The sequence below is a fragment of the Bombina bombina genome, chromosome 6 (assembly GCF_027579735.1).
Source record: "Bombina bombina isolate aBomBom1 chromosome 6, aBomBom1.pri, whole genome shotgun sequence".
Classification (NCBI taxonomy): domain Eukaryota; kingdom Metazoa; phylum Chordata; class Amphibia; order Anura; family Bombinatoridae; genus Bombina; species Bombina bombina.
In genome coordinates this window covers 462,231,581-462,244,245 of record NC_069504.1, presented here as the reverse complement: position 1 = coordinate 462,244,245, position 12,665 = coordinate 462,231,581, and the positions used below count along the sequence as shown (strand labels likewise).

Sequence of the window (12,665 nt, the reverse complement as noted above, 5' to 3'; positions counted from 1 at the left end):
CATGACAAGCTTTGTCCACACATTTGCAGGTTTGGACATGCCAAGACCCCAGACCTGCAGAATAATACATAGAAGATAAGGGCAGCGCTAAAAAGCAATTAAAGGACCCGCTAGGGGACCCACTATGGAATTTTTATATTACTGTACAGATGGGATACTGAGTATATAACAAAGAGCCGTGTGCTAGGTGGTTGTAAATGAGAATATATATGTGTTTTATAAATATAAAAACACATATATTATATTATAAAAATGTCAATATAGTAGGGTCCAAATTAACGTGAGATTATATCAATTAGTATTTCTTAATATATCCATAAATTAATACATAGTATCCAGATGTAAATGGCAAAAATGATGAATACAAATAAAAAAATGGATCGAGTATATATATATATATATATATATATATATATATATATATATATAAAAGAGTATTTTATTATAACATTCATTAAGGAAAATAAAACATGTGAGAAGCTCTAATATATCCGGATATATAACTATAGCTCATCTTTAAAAATTATATATAAAAACTAATATGGTATTAAAAATACTATGAATATTAAAAACTAGACTCTTGATAAAGGCTTACACAGCTGAAACGCATAGAGGCGGACCCTGATTAGCAATCACCTGTTCTATACTTCCGAAACTCAGCTGGAAGACACAGCAGGTCTTAAGGCATCCAGCCAACGGCCCCATTTACAAGGGGTGAAGACAATCTGCACAAACTTCAAGGAATTGAATACCACCTTGGAAGGAAATACCTCTATTAACAAGGATTGAGGACAATCTGCACAAACTTCAAGGAATTGAACATCACCTTTGAAGGCAATACCTCTATTAATATATAGAGCAAAAAAGAAAACCCTCCAAGACGCCCCTCACAGATCGCAGTGTGATCATGCAAGTCCAAGGAGTAGACAAAGCGGACACACTTGATACATACAGTAAGAGACACAGCAAGAGGGTATTGCTAATACATAGCGATTTTAAGGTAAACCAGCATATTGTTTGCAGAAGGTTCAATTGATCACGTTCATACCACGGCTTTTACCACAATCTCACAAACTATATCCTATATATGTCACACATCAAATATTCAACATCACTATATATAGGCCAACGTTTTTTTCAGCATTAAAGAGTGTGACATATATACTTCTTGAACATATATGGTCTTGCACTGCTAGCAACATCAGTGATATCACTTTAATTCTCTTTTTTGGGACTTTTAAGACTTAACACCTTATAAACTTTTCAACACTCACTGATTGTCTCAGAAGACTCATATATATATATATATATATATATATATATATATATATATATATATAGTCACGTTGATTGGAGTAGCCGTGTTAGTCCAGAGATTTAGATATCAAAATAACAAGAGTATTGCATTGAGCAATGATACCTTTTTTATTGGACTAACTATGCATTTATAAGTTGACAAGCTTTCGGAAGAGACTGCAGTATTGCTTCAGACTTGATAAAGGAAGGAACTCTTCCGAAAGCTTGTCAACTTATAAATGTATAGTTAGTCCAATAAAAAAAGTATCATTGCTCAATGCAATACTCTTGTTATTTTGATATATATATATATATATATATATATATATATATATTTTTTTTTTTTTATCTCCATCTTGTTATCATCATTTTTAATTTTGGAGCATACTATTTTTTATTTTCAATATTTTTTTAAGCCTACTATTGTCACCACTTGGTCCCCATTTTTTAATATTCATAGTATTTTTAATATCGTATTAGTTTTTATATATCATTTTTAAAGCTGAGCTATAGTTATATATCCGGATATATTAGAGCTTCTTACATGTTTTATTTACCTTGATGAATGTTTACATCTGGATACGATGTATTAATTTATGGATATATTAAGATATACTAATTGATATTAACTCACATGACTTTGGACTCTACTATATTGACATTTTTATAAACACATATTTAAAAAAAACACATATATATTCTCATTTACAACCACCTAGCACACGGCTCTTTGTTATATACTCACTATCACATCTGTACATTAATATAAAAATTCCATAGTGGGTCCCCTAGTGTGTCCCTTAATTGCTTTTTAGCGCTGCCCTTATCTATTATGTAATATTTTGTCTAGTGAACCTTTGGGAGTAAGAGTCCTACTTTGAGGGTTCAGCTATATTTAAGGTTTTGAGGGTATCAGATTATTTGTTTTACTCCCAGACCTGCAGAGACAAGTCTTCCTGCCATAAAGCCATGTTTGTGCCTGTACCAACATAATAGACCATGCTTCGCTGTTGCCAATATCAAATTTAGTAGCATTTTAGACTTTTTTGACAATCATAAACATAATTACTGTAACATCCTATTTTTGTTATTATTTGTTATGCTAATAGTACATCTGTTTATTTCTTAAATGCATGAATAAAGTAGGCTTTCCCCAGATTTCCACTAACCCTATCTCTGTAACCAGTGGACTCTCAAACTCCAACACAAAACTGAGAGGAAATGTTAAAAAACAGAATTTATGCTTACCTGATAAATTACTTTCTCCAACGGTGTGTCCGGTCCACGGCGTCATCCTTACTTGTGGGATATTCTCTTCCCCAACAGGAAATGGCAAAGAGCCCAGCAAAGCTGGTCACATGATCCCTCCTAGGCTCCGCCTACCCCAGTCATTCGACCGACGTACAGGAGGAATATGCATAGGAGAAATCATATGATACCGTGGTGACTGTAGTTAGAGAAAATAATTCATCAGACCTGATTAAAAAAACCAGGGCGGGCCGTGGACCGGACACACCGTTGGAGAAAGTAATTTATCAGGTAAGCATAAATTCTGTTTTCTCCAACATAGGTGTGTCCGGTCCACGGCGTCATCCTTACTTGTGGGAACCAATACCAAAGCTTTAGGACACGGATGAAGGGAGGGAGCAAATCAGGTCACCTAAATGGAAGGCACCACGGCTTGCAAAACCTTTCTTCCAAAAATAGCCTCTGAAGAAGCAAAAGTATCAAATTTGTAAAATTTGGCAAAAGTGTGCAGTGAAGACCAAGTCGCTGCCTTACATATCTGGTCAACAGAAGCCTCGTTCTTGAAGGCCCATGTGGAAGCCACAGCCCTAGTGGAGTGAGCTGTGATTCTTTCAGGAGGCTGCCGTCCGGCAGTCTCATAAGCCAATCGGATAATGCTTTTAAGCCAAAAAGAAAGAGAGGTAGAAGTTGCTTTTTGACCTCTCCTTTTACCAGAATAAACAACAAACAAAGAAGATGTTTGTCTGAAATCCTTAGTAGCCTCTAAATAGAATTTTAGAGCACGGACTACGTCCAAATTGTGTAACAAACGTTCCTTCTTTGAAAGTGGATTTGGACACAAAGAAGGTACAACTATCTCCTGGTTAATATTTTTGTTGGAAACAACTTTCGGAAGAAAACCAGGCTTAGTACGCAAAACCACCTTATCTGCATGAAACACCAGATAGGGCGGAGAACACTGCAGAGCAGATAACTCTGAAACTCTTCTAGCAGAAGAAATTGCAACCAAAAACAAAACTTTCCAAGATAATAACTTAATATCTACGGAATGTAAGGGTTCAAACGGAACCCCTTGAAGAACTGAAAGAACTAGATTTAGACTCCAGGGAGGAGTCAAAGGTCTGTAAACAGGCTTGATTCTAACCAGAGCCTGAACAAAAGCTTGAACATCTGGCACAGCTGCCAGCTTTTTGTGAAGTAAAACAGATAAAGCAGAGATCTGTCCCTTCAGAGAACTTGCAGATAATCCTTTCTCCAAACCTTCTTGTAGAAAGGATAGAATCTTAGGAATTTTTATCTTGTTCCATGGGAATCCTTTAGATTCACACCAACAGATATATTTTTTCCATATTTTATGGTAAATTTTTCTAGTTACAGGCTTTCTAGCCTGAATAAGAGTATCTATCACAGAATCTGAAAACCCACGCTTTGATAAAATCAAGCGTTCAATCTCCAAGCAGTCAGTTGGAGGGAAACCAGATTCGGATGTTCGAATGGACCTTGAACAAGAAGGTCCTGTCTCAAAGGTAGCTTCCATGGTGGAGCCGATGACATATTCACCAGGTCTGCATACCAAGTCCTGCGTGGCCACGCAGGAGCTATCAAGATCACCGAAGCCCTCTCCTGATTGATCCTGGCTACCAGCCTGGGAATGAGAGGAAACGGTGGGAATACATAAGCTAGGTTGAAGGTCCAAGGCGCTACTAGTGCATCCTCTAGAGTCGCCTTGGGATCCCTGGATCTGGACCCGTAACAAGGAACCTTGAAGTTCTGACGAGAGGCCATCAGATCCATATCTGGAATGCCCCATAATTGAGTTATTTGGGCAAAGATTTCCGGATGGAGTTCCCACTCCCCCGGATGGAAAGTCTGACGACTCAGAAAATCCGCTTCCCAATTTTCCACTCCTGGGATGTGGATTGCAGACAAGTGGCAGGAGTGATCCTCCGCCCATAGAATTATCTTGGTCACTTCCTCCATCGCCAGGGAACTCCTTGTTCCCCCCTGATGGTTGATATATGCAACAGTCGTCATGTTGTCTGATTGAAACCTTATGAATTTGGCCTTTGCTAGGTGAGGCCAAGCTTTGAGAGCATTGAATATCGCTCTCAGTTCCAGAATGTTTATCGGGAGAAGAGATTCTTCCCGAGACCATAGACCCTGCGCTTTCAGGGGTTCCCAGACCGCGCCCCAGCCCACCAGGCTGGCGTCGGTCGTGACAATGACCCACTCTGGTCTGCGGAAGCTCATTCCCTGTGACAGATTGTCCAGGGTCAGCCACCAACGGAGTGAATCTCTGGTCTTTTGATCTACTTGAATCGTCGGAGACAAGTCTGTATAATCCCCATTCCACTGTCTGAGCATGCACAGTTGTAATGGTCTTAGATGAATTCGTGCAAAAGGAACTATGTCCATTGCTGCAACCATCAATCCTATTACTTCCATGCACTGTGCTATGGAAGGATGAAGAACAGAATGAAGTACTTGACAAGAGCTTAGAAGTTTTGATTTTCTGACCTCTGTCAGAAAAATCCTCATTTCTAAGGAATCTATTATTGTTCCCAAGAAGGGAACTCTTATTGACGGGGACAGAGAACTTTTTTCTTTGTTCACCTTCCATCCGTGAGATCTGAGAAAGGCTAGGACGATGTCCGTATGAGCCTTTGCTTTTGACAGAGACGACGCTTGAATCAGGATGTCGTCCAAGTAAGGTACTACTGCAATGCCCCTTGGTCTTAGAACCGCTAGAAGGGACCCTAGTACCTTTGTGAAAATCCTTGGAGCAGTGGCTAATCCGAATGGAAGTGCCACAAACTGGTAATGCTTGTCCAGAAAAGCGAACCTTAGGAACCGATGATGTTCCTTGTGGATAGGAATATGTAGGTACGCATCCTTTAAATCCACCGTGGTCATAAATTGACCTTCCTGGATGGTAGGAAGGATCGTTCGAATGGTTTCCATTTTGAACGATGGAACCCTGAGAAATTTGTTTAGAATCTTGAGATCTAAAATTGGTCTGAATGTTCCCTCTTTTTTGGGAACTATGAACAGGTTGGAGTAAAACCCCATCCCTTGTTCTCCTAATGGAACTGGATGAATCACTCCCATTCTTAACAGGTCTTCTACACAATGTAAGAATGCCTGTCTTTTTATTTGGTTTGAAGATAATTGAGACCTGTGGAACCTTCCCCTTGGGGGTAGTTCCTTGAATTCCAGGAGATAACCCTGAGAAACTATTTCTAGTGCCCAAGGATCCTGAACATCTCTTGCCCAAGCCTGAGCAAAGAGAGAAAGTCTGCCCCCCACCAGATCCGGTCCCAGATTGGGGGCCATCACTTCATGCTGTTTTGGTAGCAGTGGCAGGCTTCTTGGCCTGCTTACCCTTGTTCCAGCCTTGCATCGGTCTCCAGGCTGGTTTGGGTTGAGAAGTATTACCCTCTTGCTTAGAGGATGTAGAATTTGAGGCTGGTCCGTTTCTGCGAAAGGGACGAAAATTAGGCTTATTTTTAGTCTTAAAAGACCTATCCTGAGGAAGGGCGTGGCCCTTTCCCCCGGTGATGTCTGAAATAATCTCTTTCAAATCAGGACCAAACAGTGTTTTACCCTTGAAAGGGATGTTAAGCAATTTTGTCTTGGAAGACACATCCGCTGACCAAGACTTTAGCCAAAGCGCTCTGCGTGCCACGATAGCAAACCCTGAATTTTTCGCCGCTAATCTAGCTAATTGCAAAGCGGCATCTAAAATAAAAGAGTTAGCCAATTTAAGTGCTTGAACTCTGTCCATAACCTCCTCATACGAAGATTCTTTATTGAGCGACTTTTCTAGTTCTTCGAACCAGAAACACGCTGCTGTAGTGACAGGAACAATGCATGAAATTGGTTGTAGAAGGTAACCTTGCTGAACAAACATCTTTTTAAGCAAACCCTCTAATTTTTTATCCATAGGATCTTTGAAAGCACAACTATCTTCTATAGGGATAGTAGTGCGTTTGTTTAGAGTGGAAACCGCCCCGTCGACCTTGGGGACTGTCTGCCATAAGTCCTTTCTGGGGTCGACAACAGGAAATAATTTCTTAAATATAGGGGGAGGAACAAAAGGTATGCCGGGCCTTTCCCATTTCTTATTTACTATGTCCGCCACCCGCTTGGGTATAGGAAAAGCATCGGGGGGCACCGGAACCTCTAGGAACTTGTCCATCTTACATAATTTCTCTGGAATGACCAAATTGTCACAATCATCCAGAGTAGATAATACCTCCTTAAGCAGTGCGCGGAGATGTTCTAATTTAAATTTAAATGTTACAACATCAGGTTCAGCTTGTTGAGAAATTTTTTCTGAATCTGAAATTTCTCCCTCAGACAAAACCTCCCTCCTGGCCCCTTCAGATTGGTGTGAGGGTATGTCAGAACAGTTATCATCAGCGTCCTCTTGCTCTTCAGTGTTTAAAACAGAGCAATCGCGCTTTCTCTGATAAGTAGGCATTTTGGATAAAATGTTTGCAATAGAATTATCCATTACAGCCGTTAATTGTTGCATGGTAATAAGTATTGGCGCACTAGATGTACTAGGGGCCTCTTGTGTGGGCAAAACTGGTGTAGACACAGAAGGGGATGATGCAGTACCATGCTTACTCCCCTCATTTGAGGAATCATCTTGGGCAATATCATTATCTGTGGCATCATTGTCCCTACTTTGTTTGGACACTATGTCACAATCATCACATATATTTAAATGGGGAGAAACCTTGGCTTTCATACATATAGAACATCGTTTATCTGATGGTTCAGACATGTTAAACAGGCTTAAACTTGACAACAAAGCACAAAAAACGTTTTAAAATAAAACCGTTACTGTCACTTTAAATTTTAAACTGAACACACTTTATTACTGAATATGTGAAAAAGTATGAAGGAATTGTTCAAAATTCACCAAAATTTCACCACAGTGTCTTAAAGCCTTAAAAGTATTGCACACCAAATTTGAAAGCTTTAACCCTTAAAATAACGGAACCGGAGCCGTTTTTACATTTAACCCCTATACAGTCCCAGGTATCTGCTTTGCTGAGACCCAACCAAGCCCAGAGGGGAATACGATACCAAATGACGCCTTCTATAAGCTTTTTCAGTGGCTCTTAGCTCCTCACACATGCATCTGCATGCCTTGCTCTCCAAAAACAACTGCACATTAGTGGCGCGAAAATGAGGCTCTGCCTATGACTAGAAAAGGCCCCCATTGAAAAAGGTGTCCAATACAGTGCCTGCCGTTTTTTTAAAACAATCCCCAAGATTATAATAACTATTAAGAGTTATAATCTGCCAAATATGCTTAGTAAAGTAATCGTTTTAGCCCAGAAAAATGTCTACCAGTCTTTTAAGCCCTTATGAAGCCCTTTATTCTTTTACTTAAACTAAGAAAATGGCTTACCGGTTCCCATAGGGAAAATGACAGCCTTCCAGCATTACAAAGTCTTGTTAGAAATGTGGCCAGTCATACCTCAAGCAGAAAAGTCTGCCAACTGTTTCCCCCAACTGAAGTTACTTCATCTCAACAGTCCTGTGTGGAAACAGCCATCGATTTTAGTAACGTTTGCTAAAATCATCTTCCTCTTACAAACAGAAATCTTCATCTCTTTTCTGTTTCAGAGTAAATAGTACATACCAGCACTATTTTAAAATAACAAACACTTGATTGAAGGATAAAAACTACATTTAAACACCAAAAAACTCTTAACCATCTCCGTGGAGATGTTGCCTGTGCAACGGCAAAGAGAATGACTGGGGTAGGCGGAGCCTAGGAGGGATCATGTGACCAGCTTTGCTGGGCTCTTTGCCATTTCCTGTTGGGGAAGAGAATATCCCACAAGTAAGGATGACGCCGTGGACCGGACACACCTATGTTGGAGAAAATTGCAATTTCTCACCCCCATAAGAAAATCTCAAACCTGAAATTTCTACATACAAACTGTACTTACCTAGGTATTCCGTAAAATAAATTTAGAACTGAAACCCAAACCTTTTCCATTCTAAATTTACCCTATAAGTAGACTTAATTCTATTGAACAAGGAGGTGCAACATGTTTATATATGTACGTGTACCTTGTAAAGTGCTCAAGACATATTTTTTTTTGCTCATCTCCGCTACTTGTATATGTTGTATGACTACCCTGACTTGTTTCCTGGAATAGATTCCTTTGCCTAGCCTGGTAACTTGTGTCCCACTCCAGGCCTGTCTTTCAGGTATCCGGACTCTTGCTTTTCTTCTGGATTTTGCCTGCCTGCCCCTTGATCCTGATGCCTATCTTGGGCTGATTCTACAATATCAGATTATCTTCTAAACTACCAAAATCTATCTAACAACTTTTCAGTCACGTTCATAGTAATGGGATAAAAAAAAACAAAAAAAAACTTTCACATATGAAATGCCACTGTATTCTATTTTTGCTTAGTTTCAAGTAACAGTGTGTATTTCAAAAGGTATTAGAATTTATTAGAAACAACAAGATGTTTCTCTATCAGAGATCAATGAATAGCCAGGTGCATTGATATATTAAAACATTCTTTACTTAACCTTTTTAATGAAAAATATATTTTTATATACTTTATTAGTGTTAGATTTTTTAAAAAACAATGTACATTTAACATTCATACTTTCAATTTCCATTTATCGCACAACTGTTTTGATAAAGTACCTGTACTCACTAATGTTTTGTTTTCCTGTTTGTTCAGCCATATTGTAAAGGTACCATAAAATAATTTGGTTTAGAATCAAAATACTGTTTTGATAAAGTACCTGTACTCACTAATGTTTTGTTTTCCTGTTTGTTCAGTTATAGTGTAAGGCACCATAAAATAATTTGTTTTAGAATCAAAATACTCACTAATCATTTTCACTACTCACTAATCATTTTCAAATTTAAACAGATGATGAATTAATTATGGAAAATATTTTACACTCACAAATATTTTGTGACAATGAATTTGTCTAGATAATGATATAGAGATGTCAGGAATCTCAGATATTTATACATCAAATATATAAGACTAGCTTTAAAATGTCCAAAGCCTTAATAACCAGTGGAGGGGTCTTCGGTTAAGTTTAACTGCATTGGGGAACCACATAAAGGCTAATTAATTTGGGTAATATTGGTTACAGTTTATGAGCGCATATAGCGTTATGGTCAACTCAATTCAGTATATTGTTTATTTTTCTGAATTCAGTTTTACCTAGTCTTGCAACTGATACAAGGACTCTTTGAAAGTATTGGGAAGCACATATATATATGCTGATATGAGTGTCTGGGTATTTTTCTATTGTTTTTGAAAGGGCTGTGGGCTACAAAATGACCACAAAAGTTTTTAAATCTAGTCTAGTGAATTACTATACAACACTCACCCCAGATATTTTAAATATTCCAGATACGGTGAGATATAATTATTATATAAATGCTAGTATTGTTTATATTGGTTTGTTATTTATTTAATTAAAGTAATTGTTTATCTGGGGAAAATTGAGTTGTAAAAACAAACAGTATATTGAATGTTGTATATTTTGTTTTGAAGCAACATTTGTATGTTGTTTACTTGCTATGTGGGAACATTTATTTTTCTCAGTTTTACAAGTCATTTTTTAACCTGCTTGTATTGCAAACTTGAGTTCCCATTAAAGCCCAGTAGAGGGTGCAATTGTCACACATGACAATCAGCAGCTCACTACACTCAGGAGTGTGCTGTCCCTAAAGGTAATTACAATGGCAATTTATCCTGATCATATTCAGTTTAAGATAATTGAGAGCAGACTGGAAACATACATCACTTGATCATAATTGTCTGTCTGTCTGTACGATTGTCTTAAAATCATTTTACCTTCACTGATGCATTTTTTAATCAAATACCTTCATTATTTACAATATGAATATAAATGTTTTATATTCATAATGGTTTAAGTTAATAATATGTTAGTGACAATTTAAAATAAATGAACAGATAGTATAAAAGATAAACAAATAAGTCTTACTGTGGATTGTCACAGCTCCTTGTTCTGTATTTCACACCTGTGCCACAAGTGCGAGAACACGAACCAAATTTACTCCACGATCCCCAATTTCCATCTTGTCTAAGGATATCGGGAGTCAGCCAGATGCAATGACCTTTGAAGCAGTGCTGACACCATAAAATAAAATAAACATTTTACATCTAGGTAAATTAGTGCACATCATCATTTTGTTAACTGCCCAACATCAAATATAAGGTACAAACAAATGTATTAAAACCCCTCAGAAGCATAAGAAGGGTATAGGCAGATTAGTCATTGATAGAATTGTATAGAACCGCAGTATGTAAAACACATTTGTGTTAAATTAGACGTAGACATATGTCTTCATTTCCAAGCAATAACAATGAAGTGCAGCTTTACTACCGAATGCAGTTGAATCCTTACTGAAAGGTTTTTGTCAGGCTTAAATATTGCAGAACATGGATAGTACCGTATTAGTGGATTAGAAGAATGCTTCATACTAGATAGAGAGATACTTAAAGGGACATAATACTCATATGCTAAATCACTTGAAACTGATTCAGTATAACTGTAAAAAGCTGACAGGAAAATATTACCTGAGCATCTCTATGTAAAAAAGGAAGATATTTTACCTCACAATCTCCTCAGCTCAGCAGAGTAAGTTCTGTGTAAAAAGTTATACTCAGCTGCTCCCAGCTGCAGGTAAAAAAAATTTAAAAAATGAAGAAATGAACAGCAGCCAATCAGCATCAGCAGTGCTGAGGTCATGAACTCTTACTGTGATCTCATGAGATTTCACTTAACTCTCATGAGATTTCATAGTAAGCTTCCTTTACCTGATTGGTGAAATAATATGAGAGTGCACGATGCTAGTCCCTTCAGATGTCCCAGGACAGACACACTAAAATGCTGCTTAGAAATCCTTTACAATGGGAGGTGGCTACTGAGGAACTTTTGAGGTAAAATAACTTTCTTTTTTACATAGAGATGTTCAGGTGATATTTTCTAGACAGCTTTTTACAGCTATGCTGCATCACTTTCAAGTGTTTAAACATTTGGGTATTATGGCCTTTAATGAAGCTCATTTTTTAATTTAGTTTAGAGTTCAGATCAGCTGACTTGTAAACTGTAAATCAGCACATTTTAGACACCAAGCTTTAATAGATGTCCCCTTGACAGAGCACATTCACTAGTAACTAAAGAGATGATGGAGCTTTTGTGAAATGTTGCACAGAACAACATAGAAAGTGCATTTGACCAACTGACTCATTACACATTTGAAGACGATAACTTTACAAAATGGTTGGTAGTTAAATTTAATAACAAAAAAGAAATCTTTAAATTCCTAGGCAGGCTGAACTTTGATATATCCATCCTATCTATACGTTACACCATAACAAAACATCTATGATATGTTAGCGACATAATACAGACCTTTATCAAATGGAAGCGACATGTTTGCTCACTTGTTTTGTGCAGATAGCAAGCTTAGTATTATTATAGTTACGCTTACTTTTCCAGGAGAACACATTGTGCCATCCAGAGGAGGACCCTTTTTTGTTTTACAGAAATAAGGGTTGTCAGGATGACTACACCAAAGTTGCTTGCATGGGTCAAATGTCCGAAACTACAGAAAAAAAAAACACACACAAAATGTAAACATTGCTGATTCACAAAATAATACACAAATTCTAATCATATCCAGTAGTAGATATAAGAGGATTATAGGGGTGATAAAAGGTGCCAACAGCAGTTCATTTTTAAATCCCTTTTTTACATGCCTATAGTTCTAGCAAGCTGAATAATTGCTGCTGAACAAAGTTTAGTCTCACCTGTAAGACCATGTGACCACAATCAGCAGTAGCATGGAGTTTAAAATCAATGTGTTTCTCACTGCGGTCTTAACCGCAGTCCTCAAGTACCCCCAACAGGCCAGGTTTTCATTATCATTGAACCAGTGCACAGGTGAAATAATGAGCTGATGGATGACAGCAGGTTAGTAACCATGGTTACTGATCAGCTGATTATTTCACCTGTGCTCTAGTTCAGCTATAATGAAAACCTGGCCTGTTGGGAGTACTTGAGGATTGCGGTTGAGAAACCCTGC

The 12,665-nt window shown here is 37.9% G+C and overlaps 1 protein-coding gene across 1 annotated transcript in view; it reads right to left on the bottom strand.

The window, feature by feature from the left end:
• LOC128663085 (A disintegrin and metalloproteinase with thrombospondin motifs 2-like) overlaps window positions 1-12,665 on the bottom strand; it is a 914,348-nt gene that overhangs the window by 137,408 nt on the left and 764,275 nt on the right. Inside the window, exons 10-11 of the mRNA XM_053717234.1 lie at window positions 12,072-12,185; window positions 10,559-10,704 (exon numbers count right to left, since the gene is read on the bottom strand). Coding sequence (XP_053573209.1) covers window positions 10,559-10,704; window positions 12,072-12,185 — 260 coding nt within the window. The remainder of the gene's footprint in view (window positions 1-10,558; window positions 10,705-12,071; window positions 12,186-12,665) is intronic.